Source organism: Erithacus rubecula (genome assembly GCF_903797595.1).
Source record: "Erithacus rubecula genome assembly, chromosome: 19".
NCBI classification, from domain to species: domain Eukaryota; kingdom Metazoa; phylum Chordata; class Aves; order Passeriformes; family Muscicapidae; genus Erithacus; species Erithacus rubecula.
In genome coordinates this window covers 3,946,539-3,968,502 of record NC_136671.1, presented here as the reverse complement: position 1 = coordinate 3,968,502, position 21,964 = coordinate 3,946,539, and the positions used below count along the sequence as shown (strand labels likewise).

Here is a 21,964-nt window from a genome sequence, read left to right as displayed (position 1 = left end):
ACTGGAAATGCTCCAGCTTGGCCAAACCCCACCTCTGGAACAACACAGGAAGGAGGAAAGGAAGCTGCTCCTTTACGAAGCCGAGGATGCTCTTTATTAGTGCGCCTGAAAAATATCTAGAGAACATCTGACAGACACGTCCATAAAATCGGGTTTTTTATAAACAAAACGCCAGCATACAAAATCCTGCAGTGCTTCCTCCTGTGCTCCCTACAAAATGATTGTCTCCATCGTCAGTCTGTGTGTTGGGGGAGGGAGAGGAGGATAAATAGAAGGGGATGCCCCGTACTCAAACTTTGTTTCCTTCCAAAGTCATATGGAAGAAGCAAACTCCTGCCACCCTCCTTGGTTTTATAAAAATAATGAACACAGGGGGTGTGTGGGGGAGGATCAACACCTTGGAGGCTGCACCCTGACCCCCAGCCCTCCAGGGAGCCCTTTATTGCATGGTCAGTGGTCAGTGCCTTCCTCAACACAGCTTAAAGCCACAGCTCCTTTCACACCCAGAAAACACCCAAAAAAATCCCCAAAAAAGTCACTGACAACCCTGCCAGGAAAAATCAGCTGTAGGGGAATGTGGAGATTAAACACAGCCACATTTTTTCCCCCCACTAACTTTCATAATGCTCATTCATGCTGCCCACAACTTAAAGCACAACAAACACCATCTCCTGCAGCCCCAGGGCTAATCTGGATAAACCTCCCGGGCTGCCACTCCACGCAGAGCAACTGCAAGAGCAACAACTGCACTGCCTGTTAATTTGTGGCTGAATTTATGGTTTGGAAAACAGCCCTTTAAGGTCCTTCACGGGTCAGCTCAGAAGTAGTTTCATACCTGCAAGTATCCAGAAAGGAAACAAAGAGTTGCCGTGAGGCACCCAGGGAATTTGGCAAGGGTTGGGAGCAGCCACTGGTGTGTGTGTGCTGCTCTCCCACTCCTTCCAAGTGCTCCCACTGTGCCATGGAGGGAGAGAGTTCCAGAAGCAGCTCTGTCCTGCCTCCCCCTGAAAGTCTCACCCAGCCAGGAAATGCTCCTGAGCTGCCTGGGTAGGATCAGCCCTCTCCTGCTGTCAGGTGCCACCAAGGAACAGACAGGCATGTGGGACAAAGGGGATGGGGACACATCTCCCACTGCCTGCTGCACCTGGAGGAAGGGGGCAAACCTCCCCAGGAAGCTCCACTCTTAGTCTGAACCCGAGGAAAGATCCAACAATGAGAGGTGGGGGAACTTCCAGCCCTGACAGGGAAAAGAGGGACTTGAGAGGTAAACGATGACAATGGATGACAGAATGCCACAACCCCACAACCAGAGCTGGGAAGGGAGCCCTTTCCCCAGTTCCTCTTCATCCCTCAGCTCAGGTGCAGACAAGCAGACAGGTGAGAAGAATCCTTGTCTTCACATTCCTCCTGCATCCAAAATCCAGGGGAACAGCAGAACTCTTCAGTGGATCTTCCCAAGATCTGATTGCGCTGAGGTTTTCCAGCCTGAGCAGCACTCCTGCCAGGGAGGAGCCCCACTCTGTGCTGGGATTTTCTGGACTGAGGACTGACCAGCAGGACTGTGTGATGCTCAGCTCTCCTTAACCCAGAGCCAGGCAGAAAAAAGCCAGACTTGGAGCTGCCAAACCTTCCACTGTTCTTGCAGTCATGTATCTGAGCTATGGACCAGCCAGAGAGGTTTTACAGAGCAGGTGGCCAAGTTGCAGAGCCCAGCAGCCCCTCACCTTGCAGAATGCCCCTCCCTGAACAGGGACAGGGGCTCTGGGGTTTGCAGAGGTGACCCAGGCAGTGCCAGGGGCTGGATGACCAGCAGTGATGCAGACACAGCAGAGACAGTGTCTCCAAACCCTGTCCCACCTTATGGCCATAACATGATGGGGTGCTGGCCCTCAGCTCTGCCTCAGAACTGCTCAGGGACTGCAAAATTCAGTAATCAGAACTGGAGCTACTACAGGGAGTGCATCTAGGAGTGCCAAAAAGGAGGGGGAGGGCAGGCTGCCCTTCTAAAAGTGCTGAGATTTCACAACACCTCCCCTTTCTTTGCATAAAGAAGGTGGAGAAGAAACAAAAACCCACTCCCTAATCTTTGTCCCCAGGTTCATGGTACCCTTTGAGCAACAGGGATCTTCCCAAAGTTTTACAGTGAAGCAGGTGACTTCAGCAAATTCCCTGCTGTTAATGGATTACACATCCCTTTCCCCAAGGTCTGTTAGTGGTGAGACAAGCAGCAGGAGCTGGAGCCTGGGAAGGGGCTCAGAGGGAGCAGGGCTCTGCTCTGCCCAGATGTGCTGAGCATCAGACTCAGCCTGTGTGCTGCAGCCCTCCCCAGAGCCCCTGGGCCTCTGGCTTCTCAGCAGCCACTGCCGGGAGTGAGCTGGATCCCTACACTGGTACACTGACAGATCTATATACAGCCTCCCAAGCACAGGCTGGGGAGGAATACTCTAGGTTATTGCATAGAAGGTGGCTTGCATTAGCTAGGCCTAAATGACAGTCTGGGAGCGCTGCCGGAGGCTCAGGGGCTTCAGGGAGCTGCTGGCAGCAGGTGCAGGCTCTTGCAGAGGGGTCTGAGATTCCTCCTTCCTGGAGTGCTCCTCGTACCATTCCTGCAGCAGGGAGCAAACAGGCAGCATCAGGCTGTGCCCCACACACCCCAGAAGGGCAGAGCTTTCTGTCACTGCCAGGTGAGGGCACATTGTGAGGCACAGGGGGCTCTTTCCAAAGCCCTGGACACAGCCCAACCTCCTGGAACAACCCAGCTGACTGCAGCTGGATCCACTGAGACCCAAGGAAACTTCCCTTCCTCAGGATGCCCCTCCTGAGCACCCAGGGCTTGAGTACAGCTGTTCCCATGATGTCTGGGACTTGAGGGCTGGGCAGCACCCAGGGTGTCCCAGGATGTCACATCCCTCAGCCACAGACCAAGCAGAACAGGCAGGGAGTTTCTCTGCAGATGACCCAGCCCCATGGTAAATAATGTGCATTTTCCTTAGGGGGACTCAAGGCTCATCCCCCATCTGCTCTGGGGACAAAGGACACATTAAAAATGGCTACAAGATTAATTCTTTCAGCACTAATAATTACATTAGCCCACCACCTTCAACTACCTTTGGCAGGACAGTGACCAAACTGGATGGCACTGGCAGGAAGGTGCTAAAGCTCAGGGAATCTGCTGATTGACTTGTCTCCCACCTTGTCCAGCCTACAAACCAGGCAGCCTGTCTGGGACAAGCCTTGCTTTCTGTGTCAGACAGACACGCCTAAGCTCAAACACAACCACATTCCAGAGGTTTAAGAGCTCTGTGCTCAGCAGCCAAGCCCCAGGCAGCACCACACTGTGCTCAAGCCCCAGCAGACACAGCAGGGCAGCTCAGCAGAGCAGAAGTGCCTGGGCACACCCCCAGTGTGGTTACTGTGACTGGCCTGACACACCTGCAGCAGCGAGGAGCTCTGCTGTGCTCTGTGGTCTAACAAGAGGAGAGCAGTCCCCAGTGCTTGAAAGGATGGGCTGTAATTGCAGGGAATGTTCTCACCACAGGCTTGGTGGAGCTCCAGCTCAGGCCCACATACCTGTATCTCCTCCTCATACATCTTCATACTCAGATCACTCTTGGTCCTCGACCTGCGTCCCAGAAACACTGTTGACATTTGCTAAAGAGTTGGAGGAAACAGCAAAAAAGACATGAATCAGTCACTGAGCAGCTGGATCTGTCCTGGAGCTTCAGGCATCCTCCCTGTGGACACCCATCACCCACTGATGAGCTCAGACTACCCCAGGCTCCTCCTGCTGTCCCCTGAGAGGCTGCAGCACCTGCCCTGGGCCATGGTGACACAGGGGTACCATGGCCAGGATTAACACAACCACTGCAGCTCTTCCCAGATGCAGGAGGCAAGAGCTCATCTTCCCAATTCAGAATGTTTTCGAATGGAAGCATAAGCAGTGGAGAAAGGAAGGAATTGAAAGGAATCAATGCCATCTTATTGCTGCATCCTGCTCCAGGATGGTCCAAGCCTCAGAGTATCATGGCACAGAGAGAGAGGCAGGAGAATGATGAGACAGTGGCTTCCTTAGAGGAAAAATAAATGTGATATTTGTTTTTCAGTCAGCACAGGGCCAGGACAGCTCTAACAGAAGTCTGCAGGCAGGCAGCCTTTGTCAAGACTATGCAAGGAGCAGATGCTGCTTTTCTAGAGCAGCAAAATTTTGTGATGCTGTAGAGTCCCTCCAGCACTGAGCTGAGCCCTCAACACTACAGAGGCAGGTGGATGTTCTCTCTCCAGACAGACAAAGTGGCCCTGCACACCTCCCTCTCCTCAAGGGGAGAACTCACAGTGGCTCCTCTTACCCCATATTTGTCCATCTGCAACACAATCTTCTGCAGCTGAGCAGTTTCAGGGGCAGCTGAAATCCTCTTGTACAGCTCAATTATGCCAATCACCTCCTCCTTGGAGATCTCCTTCTCCAGCACAATGCCATTATCTTCTGGAGAGGCAAGAAACAGAAAGAGGGGGGAAAAAAAGTCTTCAAGATGAGCATTGCTTCAACAGCTGCTATGATAACCCTGGAAAGCAAAGCCTAAAGCACACAGGAGCAAGCCAGAGGTCAGGTGCAGTCTGCACCTGCTTTTGTGGCTAGAACATGGATAAGCTTGACCCTCAACAAGGCAGGGAGAAAGTAAACTGGTGTGTAGGGCCAGCAAATTTTCTGACTCAAACTATTCTCATCAGGTAAAACAAAACAAACCTTGTAGCTTTTTTTGCTTTAAGAAATCAAACACACAGAAGTTGCTGCCTTTTGACCTTCACCTATAAGAGCTTGGGAGTCCAGGGCTAACCCAAGTCCTTCACTGCTCCCTTCAAAGTCCCTTCACACTCAAGTGTTTCCCTAATTAACAGCTCCTGGACCACACAAATTTGATCTTTTGGCACTTAAAAACCAGGGGGTGGGGCCTTCACCTGAAGGAATACAGGAGAAGGGCTGTAAGCCATGAGTGTGGCTTTGGCACCTGAATTAGCAGGTCAGGAAGGTGCCTGCAGTTCCAGACCCCCCAGCTCAGGAGGAGAAGGACAGTGAGAGATGAGGGGATGGAGAGCCCAGTCACTGCCAGTTCCTAGAGAGAAAGGCATGTCCAAAACCAGCACAGAGTCAGCAGCCTAAGCACATCCAGAAAATGTGGGAAGAACTGGACAGGCAGTGTTTGTGGTCCTCCAGGTTGTGGCAAAAAGTCCTGGCAAATCACCTTGGAGACACATCCTGCCACCAGTGAGTGCATTGGTGGGGAAGGAAGTTGGTTTTAAAAAACATTATCAATCTTCTCTTCCTGTAAGGTCCTTCATTGAGCTTTGCTACATCATTGCTGCAATGTTTCCTAGAAACCTTGCATGAAATGCACACAGACTTCCTATTTTCAAATAATTTGGTTGAAACGGCTCAAGTGGTTGAAGTTTGTATGTGTATGTGCACAGAAACATACAGACATCTATAAAACCCACATAAATACATCCACACATGCTTTTTTGGGGAATTCTGGGGGAGAGATGAAGGGCAGAGCAGAAAAGACCAGATAGAAATATCATGTAAAAGAATTCGCTTGGGATGTCAGGCAAAAAAAAAAACAAACCAAAAAAACAAGAAAATATTCTGGTTTATCCTAATTAATCATCCTCTCCTAGAGACATAAAGCACAGGGAGAGAGGACACAGCACTGGGGGCCAGGCAGGCCCCAGCTCTGACCTTCTGAATCCTGGTTCTTCCGAGTGTAGTTCATGCGGAAGACAAACGCGTCCAGGATGAAAGCCACGATGATGGTCATCACCACCATGGTCACAATGTAGAAGATCATGAAGTACAGACGGCTCCAGTGAGTGGTTTGGGAGGTCACCCCTTCCTAAAGAGGAGAGGGAAGAAGTGAGCAGTGCACAAAAGAAGGGAGAGGCACCGTTAAGTGCTTGTCAACAGCACAAAGCAGCATGAACGCTCTGGCCCCAGGGACTGCTCAAAGCCCCAACAGGTCCTTGCAGCTAAAAAGAGATGTTCCTCCAGGTTAAACACACAGAACATCCAAAGCTGGTGGCTGTAAGAGCCACTGTGCCACAGAACACAGCCTGGACAGCAGGGTGATAAACTGGAGCACAGGGTTAATTCATTTGTCCAGCCTGTGAAGCCTAAAAACGTGCCCAGCAGCATGGCAGGGTCAAATGCCTCCCTACAGCCAGGACCAAAAGACAATCTGGCAACAAAGTCACCATGGGAAGCAAGCAGAGGTGAGGGGAAGGTGTGTCTGAGCTGAGTCTGTGCTGCCTGCAGGGCTCACTCACCATGATGATGTACCAGTCATTGACCACCGTCAGCTCAAACAGCGTCACTGCACACGAGAGGGAGAGAACACACACAGGTCATTGTTTTAACCACCCTCACCTGCTTCACAGTGATTTTCAGACAAAGTGTTTGACAGGGAAGACTGACACAAGACAGCAGAGTTTGAATGAAGGCAGCAAATCCAGAGAATGCAAACCCTCCCCACAGCAATTCCTTCAGACAAAGGGGGTGAGACCCACAGAACCTGCAGCATGGCTTCATCTCTGTTAAAGAAACCAGACCTGACTTCACCAGAGAGCATGGAGCCCTCTGAAATCTCCAGGAGATAAGCATTCTGCTCACACATTAAGAAAAATCACAGAGAGTAATCAACACATTCAAATTATTTTTCATCAGAGGGTTTAAAGAGAAGCATCACTGCTGGTTCTTTAGGAGAGCAGTGACTTAATGCCCTCCTTAAACACCTCTGCTCTGATCACCAGCCAGAACAGATCTGCTGGCTTCCAGCTGGCTCTGAGAGACCTCTGCTTACCCTGCAAAGCAGCCCTGGCACAATTAGTCAGCTGGAGCTCTCCAGACAGAAAGAGCAGGATGCTGAGTGAGGTGCATTAGCCCGACACCCTGGGAGAGTCCCAGGCTCACATGAGCATTACAGCATTACAGAGCCATCCAGCTCTGCAGGAACACAGGATAATCTTTCCTAAGGACAAAAGTGCCCTTACCAAAGCTGTTCAGAATGTTGTCAAAGTTGTTGAGATAGTAATAACCTTCTTCCACAACTGTTTTGTTGCCAACTGTGTGGTTCACCCAGCGGTAGGAATCTGCGACTGTGCTTGTGCTGGTTGGAGAAAACAGGACAAAAAAAAAAAAAAAAATCAGCAGGGACTGGGAAAGCAAGGAAAATCTAAAAAGTTATAAATACCAGCCCCTCCAGAAGGTGGTAAGAGGAGTGGCAATTTCTACCTCTTGGCCAACACTTGGAATCCTCTCTCCACAGCTCAGCACAAGCCCAGGGAAAACATGGAGTCTTTCCAATCATTCAGCAAATATTATACCAGAGAAACTGAGAGTTTGAGTTCCTTGGCTCACACCCTTCAAGCTTGGCATTGCCATCATTAAAGGTGAAAAGAGCACAGGACTGCTTAGAGTCCAGGACCAGGTGAATTTATGTTGGGTGAATTTGTTGCTGGACAAGCAACTCTGGCATTACAGAAAGAGAATGGTTTGGGTAGGAAAGGACCTTAAGCTCATCCAGTTCCACCCCCTGCCATGGCCAGGGACACCTTCCACCATCCCAGGCTGCTCCAAGCCTCATCCAGCCTGGCCTGGGACACTTCCAGGCACGGGGCAAGAGAAATGAAGTATCTCCTGGATTTTTGCCACGTGTTGCCTTAGCTACAAAACTCCATCCAGCCCCATCCTCTGGCCACTTCTCCACAGGGAAATGGAGCTGCCAGAGCTCTCTGCTGCTGGCTGAGCACCAAAAGCACTCTTGGGGGGGCTGGATTTGAGGTACTCACTTGCAGCAGTTGGGGTAGACCACGCCAGCGAAGAACTCCATGCCAACAATGGCAAAGCAATAGTAGAAGATCAGCAGGGTTAAACCCAGGCTGGAGGCAGAAACAGAGAGAGTTCTGTGCTGCTGGAGAGTTGCTAGGGCAGGGAAACACAGAGTGCTAGGCTGGCTGCTCTGGGGGCAATCTCCAAGGGATGGGAAGCAGCAGTGGGAAGCCCAGCCCACCCTCGGTGCTGCTGGGGCTCTGCAGCTCCTGGCCTGCTCTTGTTCAGGGAGTCCTTACACAAGGAGTTTGCCACTCACTGCAGAGAGAAACCACAGAGCAGCCTGGATTCCCTCCCAGCCTGTCCTTTTCTGTTCAATAAATGTCCCTCCACAGCTCCTTTAATAAAGAACACCACACACTGTGTGTGCCCTCTCCACATCCTTGGATGCAGGGACTGTGCCAAGAGCAGGGCTCTCCAGCCCAGCCCTTCTGCAAGGGAAGCAGGGCTGAGGGGCCCCATTTAAACACCAGAAACTCCCTGTGCCCCACCATTTCACAATAATGCTCTCTGGGGGCTCTGCTGAGGATGGGGAGCAGCTGGGGCCAAGGGGATTTGTGCCATGTTCTTCCCACTGGGCTTTCCCTCTCTGCAAGAGCTGGGATGGGGCAGAAAAATTAAAACTAGCAGGGGCTCTGAGTTATCCTCAACACAAAAGCAGGAGGAGGCCCAGGGTGCTGGAGTGCTGCTGCTCCAAGGAGCTGCAAGATGAACACTCCACTGGTTAAGAAGAACAGTAACTACCCACTGACAGACCCTTCAGCAGGTTGGACAGGTCCCTCTCCTGACCCAAACCCTCAGTCCCATCCCTGGCAGCACCAAAGGGCAGGAGCTGGTACCTGGCCATGCGAGGGAACAGCTCAAACATGGTGTCCAGCACGTTCCTGTAGCGCTTCTTCAGCTTGAACAGCCTGAAAGGAGAGGCCAGGGTCACCCTCACCCTGCAGCTTTCCTGCTGCTGGACACAGCCACAAGGAGATCCCAGCTCTCTCTGCCTCACAGGTCAATGCCAGTCAGCTTTCCTGACACCTCACTGCCCTTGCTCAAGGTCTCTGCTCACCTTCCATGTCCTGCTGTCCCATCTGAATGTTTATGACACATTCTATTTAAAACTATTTAAAACTCCTAAAAACTGTAAGAACTTACACTAGTCTCGTGTACAGGGTCAGGATTCATTCCTGCTTCCCACAGACACAAGCTTTTCTGTGTTTCCCCCACGACCCAGTAAAAATTGATAAAAGAAAACTGCACTGTGCCTGCTAATTTAAGATTTGGCAACCCCATCAGCCTTTACAGAGAAACACAGCTGTGAAACAGGCTTGGGCAGGGGAGGAACAGAGAAAACATTATTTTTTTTTCTCCCCCTTGAGTGTCATGAAGTGTTCTTAAAATCCTCACTGAAGAGCTAAATTACATTAGCTTGTTTTTAATGAAACATTTTGCCTCAAACCCCTTTCCCCTGTGGCTCTGGAGGTGTTTGTGAGAGGGTTAATCAGCCCCAGCTCCCTGAACTGCAGACAGGGTACAGGCCATGGTCTTGCTCCAAGTGTGAGATGCAGTGAGAGCAGGGCAGTACTTCACCCTAGAAAGCAGCATCCTTTGAAAACTGCAATTTCTGGTAATTCAATGGAAATTATTAAACTGGCTCAGACCATCTCACCCTGCCAGAAAAGCTTTTCTCTGAACAGCATCAGACAATTTAGAGGAGGTGTAAGAACCCCACGAAGGCAGACACAGGATAATCTGCCCCCAGTAAATCCCTTGATCTCTCTTAGAGATCAGCTTAAGCTCCAAAGCACGGGGTTTTCATATCCCACCCCAAGTTTTTGTTATGTCTCATTTCGATAACTCGGGTTAATCTCATTACCCCACACAATTCCTGTTGGCTATGGTCACATTCCCACAGAGCAATCTTTGCCCTCTCCTGCTAAGGAGCTCAGTCCCCAGTGGGGCTGATGGAAAACAAGCCTGTTTTCTCTCTGGAATCCCCCCTTTCCCACCTCACCTCAGCAGCTGGAGGGGGCGCAGGACCACGATGAAGTAGAAGGGCTCCATGTTAAATGCCAGTGCCATGAGCCCCAAAAATGCAAACAGGGTGACTGAGAAGTCAAAGCTGGAAAGAAACATAAAGTAAAATAAATGTTAGAGCAATGATTTATCAGTATGCTTCAGCAGAGGAGAGGGATTGGTGCTGCTCCAGCCCAAGAAGATGCACGAGGTCAGGGCAGATCTGTAGGAACTGATGGCTCTACAGGCCTGGCTCAGAAATTGGTGTTTCCAACCCAAAAAGATGAATGTGCACTCACAGATTCCAGCCTGAGGACAGGTACTCCACAGGCCCCAGCCCAGTGGTCTTCAGGAGCAGCTCCACTCCATAGACTGCAAAACAAGGGGGGGTCAGGAGTGAGCAGCATCACTGGCAAGGCTCATGGCAAGGTCTGCCCTCCTGGATCTGTGATGGTTTTAAAGGATTTCTGAACAGGGGCTTAACACAACCCCACCCATCCTCCTCTTTCTCAGTGAGGTGCCAAAGAGACCTCCCCCCTCCAAATCAACACATTTTCCTGTGTTCATGGAGATTTCTCTCTGGAAAAGCCTACAGAACAATCCCTGCCAGGCACAGCATTGTTCTGGATGAAGCCTCTATACCCATGGTTAAATTATAACCTCAATTCCCTTCCCAGCTCCTCAGGAAATGATACAGCTCTGTTGGGAAGCATCAGCTTACTTGTGAGGAAGACTATGTAGCTCCATGGGACATTCCTGGAGAAGAAATTCCCTCCTGCAAGACACAAGAACAGCTTTCTCAGCTCTTCCCTTTCTTCCAATCCCCCAGCACCACAGTCAAGGGACAAGCTGTGATGTTTCCTACCTTGCAACATGAAGGTTTCAACAAGAATCCAAATTCCATTCACAGCCACCACAGTGTCTGGAAAACAAAGGAAATATCCATAGCAAAACCATTCCTGGATATCCATTTCTTGGGCCAACAAAAAGAGAACAACATAGGACAAGTGGCAAGGTCATTGGCTCCAACTCAATGAACAAACTGAACTCATAAATTTGGAGTTTTTCCCCACGTCTTTCTCCAGGTCTTCAACAGATGCAGTACCTTTATGCTCAAAAAGAATCAAAGCTAAGAAGAAAAACCAGCCAAGCCCCAAATTCCTGAGCAGGAATAGATTATTTAGCAGGCAGCAGGCAGCACCAGGAGGAAGCACAGACTCCCTCTCCCAGGCAGCTCAGTTGCCAAGCAATCCCTCCAGCAGTGGGGACGAGCTCACAGCTCCTCAAGAGCAAACAGAGTGTGGCTGACTGGCAAGGCACCTCTTATCCAGCATCCTGCAAGATAAACCCCCCAAGGTTTGGGAAAGCTGGCCACCAACCCACCTAAATGCAACCAGCACCAGCCCCACAGGGGTGTGCAGTGAGCCAGGGAGCCTCTCCAGAAGCAGAGCTGAGAGCCCAGGCTGGTGGCACAATGAAGCAGCTCCCTCCCTCTCCACCAAAACTCCCAAATTTGTCCATGAAGCACAGCTCAGGCCATACCAAGCCCTTGGAGGGCTGACAGGCACAGCACACCAGACCCACATGAGCAGAGACAGCTCACTATTCCTACTCACACATGGTGTACTGGAACACACGGGATTTCACCAGGATGTTGATGCCTGTGGGAAGGAAAGGATGACAAAATAAATGTTTACACCATCCTCCACACCACAGACTCCTTAGAGACACTCTCCACATCAATCCTCAGCACAGAAGCTAAACAGATCAGCAGATTATTAACTTTCATTTTTAGGGAACAAGTTTAAATACCCTTTAGAATTCTAGCAGCAATGAAGTCATTATCCTTAGCCCCCAAGATGCTCTATGTGCTAACTCTGGGGTGGGGACAGGGGTAAATGCAGCTGCTGAAGCACTGTCTGTGTTTGGAACAAGGAGGGTTGGGAGCATCAGAGAGTCTGAGGGCTCCTGTGGCAGCTGTATTTGGATCACAGCTGTTCCCCAGGAGCACACCACACCTCAGAAGAGCTGCAGGTTCTTAATTCTGAATGGCTCCATCCAGTCAGGGAGCTCAGGACACAGGACTGGCAAGACTTTACTCTGATGGTTCCAGGCCCCTTTTCCCTCCCCAGACTGCTGCCCTTGACTTGAATGGGAGCTGCAACTACATCTTGGGACCAGGCAGCCTAACAGCTTTTGTGCCAACCCAAATCCCTCTCCACAGTCACTGAAGGAATGTTTACAGGACAGCAATCTTCCCTGGAGACTCTGAATGCAATCCCCGAGACACAGGGAGATGGTTAGAAGGCTTTCCCTCAGGTGTTTGCCAGGGATATATGAGAAAGCCCCTGCAGAGTGTCCTGTCTTTGTAAAGAAACTCCTCCTGTCAGCTGAGCACAGGCTGCCATGACCAGAGTGTCACCTTTGAAAATGAGGAATGCAGTCCGTGGAAGGTCGTCAAACCAGTGCTCACGGTTCCGCTTGGCCTGGAAGCACAACAGCCACATCAGCAGCAGCCAGAGGAAAAACAAAGCAGGGATGGGGACCCACCTCACCCCCATCACCTGCTCCTCTGGGATTGTCTTTTCTTACCCAGCTCCTCTCCAAACACTCCTTCCCTCTCCCTCCCACACACAGCTCCTTCTCCTCCACCCAACAAACTCTTACCTTCCATTTTAAGCCAACAACTTCATAGAAATTGTAAAAGTCCTTTAGACTGCAAAACAGAAAGAAACATCTGATCAGAGCCTTGAGGATGACCAGATCCTTAATTGTTCTTGTCACCAGTGGAGAGTTTCTGGAAGTTATTAACTCCTCATCAGAACTGCAGCCACAGCTGACAGAGCTCCCCAGTGACCTCTTCCCAGCCTGGCCAAAGGTTCCTGACTGACAATAGCCAGAATCTCCTTTCTATAATGCTTCAGCCTTAAGGGAAACTCTGACTCTACTGAACTCCAGAACTTTACTACTGAGAGGGAAGACCTGAGGCTTAGATGCCAGCTCCAAGGGATGGAGATTGCACTGCTCTTCATGAAGTCTTAATTACTCATACAGTCCTTTTCTAACATCTTTGCACATTTTCTTTTCAAGGTGAAAATGAAGTTTGAAAAAGGACACGAAAGCAAAGAAACTCATAGAACATGAGTGCCAGTCTAGGTGCTCAGGGTCAGGCCTGTAACAGGTTTTATGTGTCTGAAAGTGAGGATGCTGAACTTGTCAGACTCTTACTGGTCACATCAGTGCCTAAATTTCACAACTCAGTCTTTCTCCCTGTGCCATTTTCAATACTTCTCTGTGGCACTTGACTTCAAGGAGAAGCATCAGCACTAGTTTCATAGGAGAGTCACTTGGAACCTGTCTGTGGCCAGAACAAAGGAAAAGGAAGAGAAGGTCTCCTGCTCTAATTCCCTCTGCTCCCTTGCTGGCTGGAGATAGCTGCACCCACCCCCACCAGAATGGCAATTCTCTGCCTCATAACACAGAGGATGGCAGCCCTGAAAGCACCAGCAGAACCAAATTTTAATTAACAAAACCCTGGGGGGGACAGCCAGCTGTTGGAAAAGAAGCAAAAACTTGTTAAGCTGCGAGGCTGTGCTGTGTGTGAAGGGCTCCTGGCAGGCTGCAGCACTGCTCCCCAGCCCTGGCTCTGCTGGGGCAGGGCACTGGCAAGCACATCCAGCCTGGGAGAGCCAGCACAGTGCTGGATCCACAAGGGGGCACGCAGCAGCTCCAGCACCTCCCAAGGAAATCCTCAGCTCTCAGGCAACCCTCCCAGAAAAACCCTTCCTGTGCCACACAGTGCTCACTCCACGAACCAAGAACACAGCCCAGCTGCAGGCAGTGCAGCAGCAGCACAGTCCTACCTGACTAAAGGGGTATTGCTCTGGTTCAGTGCTTTGAAGGTGAGATATCTCTCCCTGGCACACATCCGAGGCTTGTAGAAGCGCAGCAGCCCTTCGAAGTGCCTGAAGGAAATTCCTGATGGCCTCTGGCAACAAAGGGAGGCTGTCAGAAGCAGCAGCACCAGGCAGGAAAGCACAGAGGCTTTTAATTCTCACTCTGGATTTGTTTCAAGCAGGATTTCATACATTATAACTGAGCCCCCTAAGCACCCTGAGCTATTACTTTAACCAAGCTGATCCCAGGACACAGAGATCAGAAAGCCTTCCTGGCAATTGGTCCCTCCAGCAAAGGCAGAACTGGTCCCTGTTGCCCCATCACCCCAAGCAGAGTTCAACCCCTCTTCTTGGGAAATTAGCAGGCAGCCTAACAGATCCCACCATGGCACTTTTTAAAGACCATCAGCTATGTGCACTAAACACGAACTAATCTTCTAGAAGAGGGTTAGTTATTTCTGGGTCTGATTTCTCTAGCTGTTCCAACAAGTTAAGCAAGAAATCAACCTTCTCCCCACAGTGCTTGTCCCTGTAAAAAGTTGTTTGTAGGTGCATTCTTTCTGTTTCTGCACAATCTAGAAAATGGACTCTATCTTCAATTGTATGACCCATCCCTCCTCTCAGTAGTGATGCTTGGAAAGCCAAACAAGCCCTCAAACAACCCAGACTGATTCAGAGAGCAACCAATGATCACATGCACTCCAGAACAAACTCCCCTCATTTTACCAAGCCACAACCTCACACAGGGCTGAAATTCAGAGCACTCTGCTTTTTCTCCACAGAGGTGAACAAGTTACACGAACAAAAAAACCCAGCAGGCTGTGGTGAGTCTGAGCAGAATCAGGAGAGGTGAATGCCCTGTTTGGAGGTGCAGTTGGAGCAGGCCAGCCCAGGGCTGGCTGGCACAGCTGTACCTGTTTGGTGACCAGCAGCCGGTACGCGTGCTGGATGGCCGTGCGCTTGTGCAGCAGCAGAGACTTGAACTTCCTCTTCTCAATGTCATTGAAAGTGTCAAACACAACAGCCAGAAGCTGAGAAGACAGGGAAAAAAAATGCTGGTTTGACCCTTATACTCTGCAGGGTTTCAGGGAAGTAAGGAGAGGAATGCTGACGGAGTCAGTGAGGTCCTGCTGGCACGAGGGATCCCACAAAGGGATCCCCAAGCTCACAGCTCTGACCCACTTTTTGGAGAAGGTCCAGATGCTTCTGGCCTCTCAACACTTGCTAGAGGGTTTTAAGAGCTACAGCTAAACCACACAAATGCCAGCAGAAAACCAGATCAAAAGATTTATTCAAATGCCCTGATGTGTTCCTGGAAAGCAGGGCTTGGGGGCTGCTCTCTGCATTCACCCTTCCCAGGAGCTTTGGCTACACGCAGCAGAGCTAACCCTCCATCTGGGAAAGCAGTGAAATCCAACCACGAGCATCAAATCCCTCCCCTTGGGCTGCAGAATTCCTCAGCTCCTTTGGCAAACCCTTCTCCAGCACTCACATCCTCCCCTGGGCAGCCATGCTCTCACTCTGCAGTGATCAGCACTGCAGTCCTGCCATACTGAGTAATTCCTTCCCCTTCAAACTGATTTACAAAGTATTTCGGGCAAGTCCAGATAATAAAATGCCATTTTATGATAAATAATTAAGACAGAGAAGGATAATAAATTTCATGCAACTGAGTATGTCACTCCAAGCATGATATTAATGGGAGAGTAGTTGAAAGATGCTCATATAATTTGGTTTTCTGTGATTTAGTTCAATTCCTCGTGGTTAGACATTAAAAGAGTTCTATCTGTAGCCAAGCTGCCATTTCTACAAGTATTCTGCCAAAGGGTCTGAGATGATTGCAGAGCAGTTTTGGGAATGGGGAAGGCTCTGCTGAGCACAGCAGGCAGAGGGAAGTGAAGGGCTGCCCTGGGGACTCACCAGGTTCATGATGAAGTAGAGCTCGATGGAGAGGTACACGATGAAGAACACACAGGACCAGGGGTTCCGGGCATAGGATGGCATCATCACATCAGGGAAACTGCACCCAAAGGACACAAGGGAAACACCAGTAACTCATGCACACATCCCACAGGAGGCACAGGGCACACCTAAAGATTTCCACATTTGTGCAAAACTCGTGGGAAAAAAAATAAACATCACACATCCCAAACACCAAACGGGATTTGTGCTGTGGTTCAGGGCTATGCTTTGATACTTGACAGCAGGACAGCCTCATGCAGGTGTTACAACCTCAGATTTATTCCATCCTTTGCTAATTTCCCAATCCTCAGGGCTCTCCCTGGACAGCAGATCAGTATTTCCTCACTGCTGCTATCCCAATTTCCTAGCAGACAGGTGAACTGCAGCACAGGAATAGGAAGGTACTTCTCAACAGCGAGCTGCTGGCTGACAAAGGAGCAAAAACACAAATTTTCCCTTCTTGGACCAAGGCCTAACAAAGCTGTTTCCCCCTTACTGCCCTCACAGTGATGAAAATGTCTGAGTCCTTAGAGATAACTCTGCAGCTGAGGTCACAGTGTCCTAAAGGAAAATGAAACACCAGTTCTTCCCATGCAGGCTGACCCTGGACATCTCTCTCTGCCAGGCAGAGGAAAGGAGTCACACATTTGGAGACAGCATTCCTGCAGATAAACTCTTGGCTCTGCCAGATTTCTTTGGGACTAAGGGAAGGACTGAGATAGAAGAGCATGAACTTACTTTGAAGTGGTCAGAAGCACAAAGAGATTCACGAGGCTGTTCTCTAAGGTATTGAAGTACTGGAAGAAAAAATTCCCATGATAAGCAGGAATTCATAGGGACATTTTGTTCAAAAAAACAACCAGTCCCCCCCAGCTTTGGATACAGGCACTCCCACAATCCCCTGATGCCTTCCCTAGGGAAAAGTACTTCAGCACTGGTCCTTTTTAAGGCTCCCTGAGAAATGCTGTGTTTAGGGTTAAACCAAAAGCACATTTTCAGAAGTACTTTTTCCCAGCCAGCCACAGCCTGGGCAGCAGCAGGAACCAGTGGCTGTGACCACAGCAGTGCAAGTGGCCAAACTTTGCCCCAGACACCTCCTCCCCTGGGGACAGTGGCAGGTGGCTTTTTGGCTGAACTAAGGCATCAAGAACAAGGAACAACTGTGATAATGTTCCCTTTGGGACATCCTGTCTTGGAGGAAGCTCCTTCCAGAGTGCTGCTCCCCAACAGAGGGTAAAGCAGGGTGACACTGCAGCCTGGAGCAGGCAGCACTTGGTCTCACATGGAATAAACTCTGACTGCACTGCCATGTTGGATTCTTAATGAAGGAATCAAGATACTCACTGGATCCGAGTGGTTAGGAGAAAACAAGTAAAAACCTAAAGAGGCAGCAGAGAAAATTGAGGAGGAGGGGAAAGAGAAAGAACAAACAAAAATAAAGTCAGTTCAATGTCAAGCAGTGGAGAAACTCCCAAAGGGAAGGTCCCACTAACAGTAAATCCTCTCTGACACCCTGAAGATTGGAGTATCTGGAAGATTTTCTCCACAGAGATTTGCCAATAGGTGTCATTGGCATTTCTCTGCTCCTTTTGGAAAATAAACTTTCTGGGGATGGTTTGGACTGTAGCAGGTGCACTCCAGACATGCATCTGTGGGGATGCAGAGTAAACTCACAACACTGAGGAAGAGTTGGTGGAACCAGAGCTTGAAAACACCACTGACTGTGCTCTGGAAAAGGTCAAAAGGACTTTTATCTCAAAATCAAATACCCAGCTTGCAGATAATTTGGATGTTTTAACTCTGTCTTCCAGATGACTGCAGATGAAATGGGATAAATGGAAGACCCTGGCAACACTTTGAATCTGATCAGCTTTATTTTCATCCAGGTTGTTCGTATTGCTTTTGGACAATCACTGGTTAAGAGCATCACTTCTCCATCCATAAATTCAACTCACCCAGAATAGCAAAAATCACCATGAAGAAAAGCAGGAGGAGAAGGATGTCAATAAACGGTGGGAGGGACTGGAAGATCTGTCGCAGATTTCTGAAAAATCAGAAAACATTAATAAACTAAAATTTGCACGTTCACTCCTCCAGGTTGTCAGGGGAAAGAAAAATTCCCACCACCACCACCCCACACTTGAGAGCTTTCTTCCCACTCCCTCCAAGGATCAAAAGTAGAAAGCTTGCTAAATTAAGATCATTTCCAAGCTCCCCATCTGCACTTTGCAGTCAGCTCTCAGGTACTGCAAACAACACTGAAGTCATGCTGTGACTCTCCTTCTCCAAAGCCCAGCCCTGATTCACTGTGCAGCTCCCAGACCAGCCAAGGAGCAGAGGCAGTGCAGCCACACCTCTGCAAGGTGCTGCACACACCCAGACCCTGCGCACTGAGCTCACCACGGGACCAACACAACCACCCGGGAAAACCACTGCTTTTCCTGCCTGCAGGACCCGAGTGCCTCCCTCCAGCCCAGCCCCAGGACGGGGGCAGAGCCCCAGGACGGGGGCAGAGCCCCAGGAAGGAGGCAGAGCCCAGCAGCACCTTCGCACAGCCCCGCAGTAGCGGCAGTCGACGAGGAAGATGCAGCGCAGGGCGCGGGTGATGCGCACGTGCGACGTCTGGCGCACCAGCACCACGATGGCCTCCACAAACTGCACCAGCAGCACGCAGGCCTGCAACACAGGGAGCACACATCAGCCCCAGCACCCCCCCGTGCGTGTGGGAAGGGTGGGAGCGGCCCTGAGGGTTGAAGGATCTCGGGTGAATCGTCTGGCAGCTGGGATATGGTGGCTATGTCAGCCCTGCTGCAGGGCAGGGTTTAATCTGGCTCTTTGGTTCTTGGAGGTGCTAAAGGACAACTAAGCAGATGAAAGACTAATTTTAGAAAATTAGGATTTTAGTTACCTTGCTGAAAATAATTAGAAGTTAGAAGGGAGTAGTTATCTGAAACTTAAATAATTGATTGTCATTTTATGTTTGCTCAGCTGCACTTACAATGAGAAAAGACAAAACTAGTGAGCAGACCCAAAGAAACATAGACAATGCATTCAGAAACCCATTCTTTTAAACACTGGACTATCCCCAGAAATCATTTGTATTGTCATTGATAGAAAAGGTCAAGAGTTTAGGGCGAGGAAGACTCGCCTTACTTCTTCCTTTTAAGACCCCTCCCCATGAAAATGACCCCAGACTTAATTTAAGAAGTCAATCATAGCTTAATAGCTATTCAAGCTAATTACCATAGGAAGCAGGGGATGGGAGGGGCTGTTATGATGAATTTGTATTTGTTTGAATCCTTTGCCAATAAATAGACTCTGTGATCACCTGTGATTTTGCAGAGTGTATTAGAATAAACACACACTTTGTAACTTTAAATTGTTACAGAGTCTTTTGTCCATCACAGTTGAGTATAGATATTAGACCAATACTCTTATTTTGGAAAATCACAGATAACTCACCTTGACCATAGTCCTTTTGTGCCTGATAAAGGTCTGGAAGCCCAGCCACCTCATCTTCATGGAGAGCTCAAAGACCACCACGATTAATGCAAACAGCTCCAGGGTTGCATGGACCTGCCAGAGCACAGGTGAGAACAGCAGCACAGCCCAGCCCACACTCCTGCCCCTCCTTTTGCAAGGAGCAGGCTGAGCATCACCTTGTGGCATGCAGGAAATCCCCAAGCCACTCTTTTACTGCTAACATAGCACTGTTTTTCAAAATTTCTAAATCTATTGCTTTGTGCTTTTATTAAAACCTATAAAAGTGCATTTTCCTCTAAGCAATATCAGGCCAGAATTCCCTGAAATCCGTGCCCCTTCTGGGCTTGAGCAATACATAAAAAAACTTTAAAAAAGGCCAAGACATCAAGAACTTGAGCAGAAACACTTTGAAAAAATATGGAGACTGTATTTTTTTTCATTGAAACACAGGAGAAGAGCTGCTGGACAGAGAGAAAGGTTTTCTCTTGAATTTATCATTCTGGACAATCACAGAGGATCCTGATCTGTGTTCTAGGAACCAGTGGTGGTGCTGGGGTAATGACAAAAACTTAGTAACCACCTCATCAAAGCACACAGACTGCTGAGTTATCTCACAAAAAAAGAGAAAAAAACCATCCCTTTCTGTTACAAAATGAAGAACTGCACAAATTGATAACACGAAATGAGTGTCACATTGTGCTCTGCCTAGATCAGATGGGAAAAGGAAGCTTTGCTGTCTGGCCTATCTGTTCTCAACCATTTCCACAACAAGCCAGGTGGATTTTTTTTCTTTGACTGCCTCGTCCTCCCTGTCTGTGTGGCCATTTGCTGTCAGGCACAGAGCAGAGCAAGCAGAGCAGCCCCAGGTACTCACAAAGATGCCCAGGCGGAGCATGGGGACGGCTGGAGCCTCGCACAGGGACAGCAGCAGCAGCAGCAGGGCCGTGCTCAGCTCCATCAGGTAGAAAAGGTGGTTGTGTGCAAAGAGGTAGGCAGCGAGTGCTTTGGCATTTTTGGGGTGAGTGAAGAACTTGTCATTGTTTTCTCCTTCCTAGGGCAGCAGGAATGAAGAAGGGAGCAGCATTAGTGACTCTCAGGACTGTAAAAGAGTGAAGAGTGCAGACTTTTATAGGGATTAGATACAATTCCCAACAGGCTATTCCCATTTCCAGCCTGTTGTTGATGTGTTTGTTGAGGTGTGGACTCTGCACACATGGGACACTCCCTTCTGCTCATAAGCACATTTCAGTAATGAAACTCTTTAATATGCACAAACTCCTGCTTCAGAAACCCCTGAGCCTTTTCACAATGAGGCAGAGAGCTGGGAGAGTTTATAAAGGCAGGCAGAGAAACTCCAGCCAACATCCCAACATAAATACAGCACTTCATTTACTTGCAACTACTTCCACATGTTTACAGACTCATTTGATTAAACTTCTCCAGGACAGAACACAAAAACACCCAGATAAGCTCCAGGGCACCTGGCTGACAGTTGTTCTTCCTTATCTTGGCCTTGCAAAATGTCTGGGAGAAAACACTGGAGCACACACAGTGTTTTCTGCTTCAGGAATGTAAGACAGACTCCATGAAAAATTAACAAGTCTCTCTGCTGATTTGTCACTCCCTCTTAACTAGAAAGCTTAATTAACATTAAAAGGTCAAATACTCCATCTTAACACTTTGCCTACAACTGATTTCCTAAAAGCTACATCGTGACTGTCTTTACCCCAGGATGAAACTTAGTTTGGGGAGATTTTAGAGGGTTTTCATGCAGAACCACCCAACAGCTTCTTCTCCTTCTCAACTCAACAGTTTTGGCAAGGGAGCTTTTGTCACTCACAGGAAACTTGCTGCCCCTTGGGAACTGTCATAAGAGATCACTTTCCCCCAGCAGGGCCACATGGGTGCACAAGTGGTGAGGTTTTATTTAAATTAACATCTTTCCAGGCAGGCAATTACTGCAAGGACAGTGGAGCCATTGCTATCACAGCAGAATAGCTGTGATTGCAAATGGGTGACGAGGTCAGGGAACTCTCCTTTGGCAAGTGAAGCATTCTCCAGACCTGCTCAGGAGAGGGCTCCCAACGTTTCTCACTCATTCCAGCTCACACTGGGACTCAGAACAAACACTTCTGGGTCAGAGCTGGGCTGGAGCAGGACAGAGCCAGTCCTGCAAAAGCCCAGGCTGAGATCAGCAGGGTCATTCCCATCCACACCTGGCAGAACACACTTGTGGAATGACAAACAGCCTAAATCCTCTTGGGAGCCAAGCAATTCCAAACCTGGCTGGACAGCAAAGCCTCTTATCCACACCCAACACTTGCCTGCAGCCACTGCTCACAAAGCCCTTTTTAAGTGATTCTACCTCATTTCAAGGACAGTGTCATCGTGGCCATTGGTCCAGGCAGCAGCAGCAATCACCCCTATGCAAAGGGCCAGGCCTGCTGTGCCCATTACCATCAGACTGCAGCAGCTCAATGACCCTCTGCAGAGCTGCTCCAACAATCAGGAGTTTAAACAACAGCCTGGGAGAGAGGCTGGAGCCACCCTGCCATTGCCAGGGCTGCCCCAGCACACCATGGAGCTCAAGTGTTGCCAAGGTCCAGCCTACACTGTTTTAAAAGATTTAAATTTTCATTTTTTTAAAATAAAATTTAGAATACTTCTCACTGTGAAGTGAGATTTCCCAGTCCTGTGGGGTCAGAGCAGAGAGGAACAAATTGTTTCTGTCACCTTG

The 21,964-nt window shown here is 49.3% G+C and overlaps 1 protein-coding gene across 3 annotated transcripts in view; it reads right to left on the bottom strand.

Annotated features, from left to right (window-relative positions):
* Window positions 1–71: 71 nt before the first annotated feature.
* TPCN1 (two pore segment channel 1) overlaps window positions 72–21,964 on the bottom strand; it is a 40,388-nt gene continuing 18,495 nt past the window's right edge. For all 3 annotated transcript variants that reach the window (XM_079323108.1, XM_079323109.1, XM_079323110.1), the window contains 24 exons: window positions 20,102–20,278; window positions 19,207–19,320; window positions 18,290–18,420; window positions 17,700–17,788; window positions 17,089–17,123; window positions 16,483–16,541; window positions 15,703–15,802; window positions 14,697–14,813; window positions 13,750–13,874; window positions 12,554–12,602; window positions 12,309–12,372; window positions 11,503–11,547; window positions 10,752–10,808; window positions 10,608–10,661; window positions 10,186–10,258; window positions 9,885–9,992; window positions 8,719–8,790; window positions 7,840–7,929; window positions 7,042–7,157; window positions 6,319–6,365; window positions 5,735–5,888; window positions 4,347–4,483; window positions 3,571–3,651; window positions 72–2,606 (listed from right to left, as the gene is read on the bottom strand). In XM_079323108.1, coding sequence (XP_079179234.1) covers window positions 2,484–2,606; window positions 3,571–3,651; window positions 4,347–4,483; window positions 5,735–5,888; window positions 6,319–6,365; window positions 7,042–7,157; window positions 7,840–7,929; window positions 8,719–8,790; window positions 9,885–9,992; window positions 10,186–10,258; window positions 10,608–10,661; window positions 10,752–10,808; window positions 11,503–11,547; window positions 12,309–12,372; window positions 12,554–12,602; window positions 13,750–13,874; window positions 14,697–14,813; window positions 15,703–15,802; window positions 16,483–16,541; window positions 17,089–17,123; window positions 17,700–17,788; window positions 18,290–18,420; window positions 19,207–19,320; window positions 20,102–20,278 — 2,217 coding nt within the window. In that variant the 3' untranslated portion in view covers window positions 72–2,483. The remainder of the gene's footprint in view (window positions 2,607–3,570; window positions 3,652–4,346; window positions 4,484–5,734; window positions 5,889–6,318; window positions 6,366–7,041; window positions 7,158–7,839; window positions 7,930–8,718; window positions 8,791–9,884; window positions 9,993–10,185; window positions 10,259–10,607; window positions 10,662–10,751; window positions 10,809–11,502; window positions 11,548–12,308; window positions 12,373–12,553; window positions 12,603–13,749; window positions 13,875–14,696; window positions 14,814–15,702; window positions 15,803–16,482; window positions 16,542–17,088; window positions 17,124–17,699; window positions 17,789–18,289; window positions 18,421–19,206; window positions 19,321–20,101; window positions 20,279–21,964) is intronic.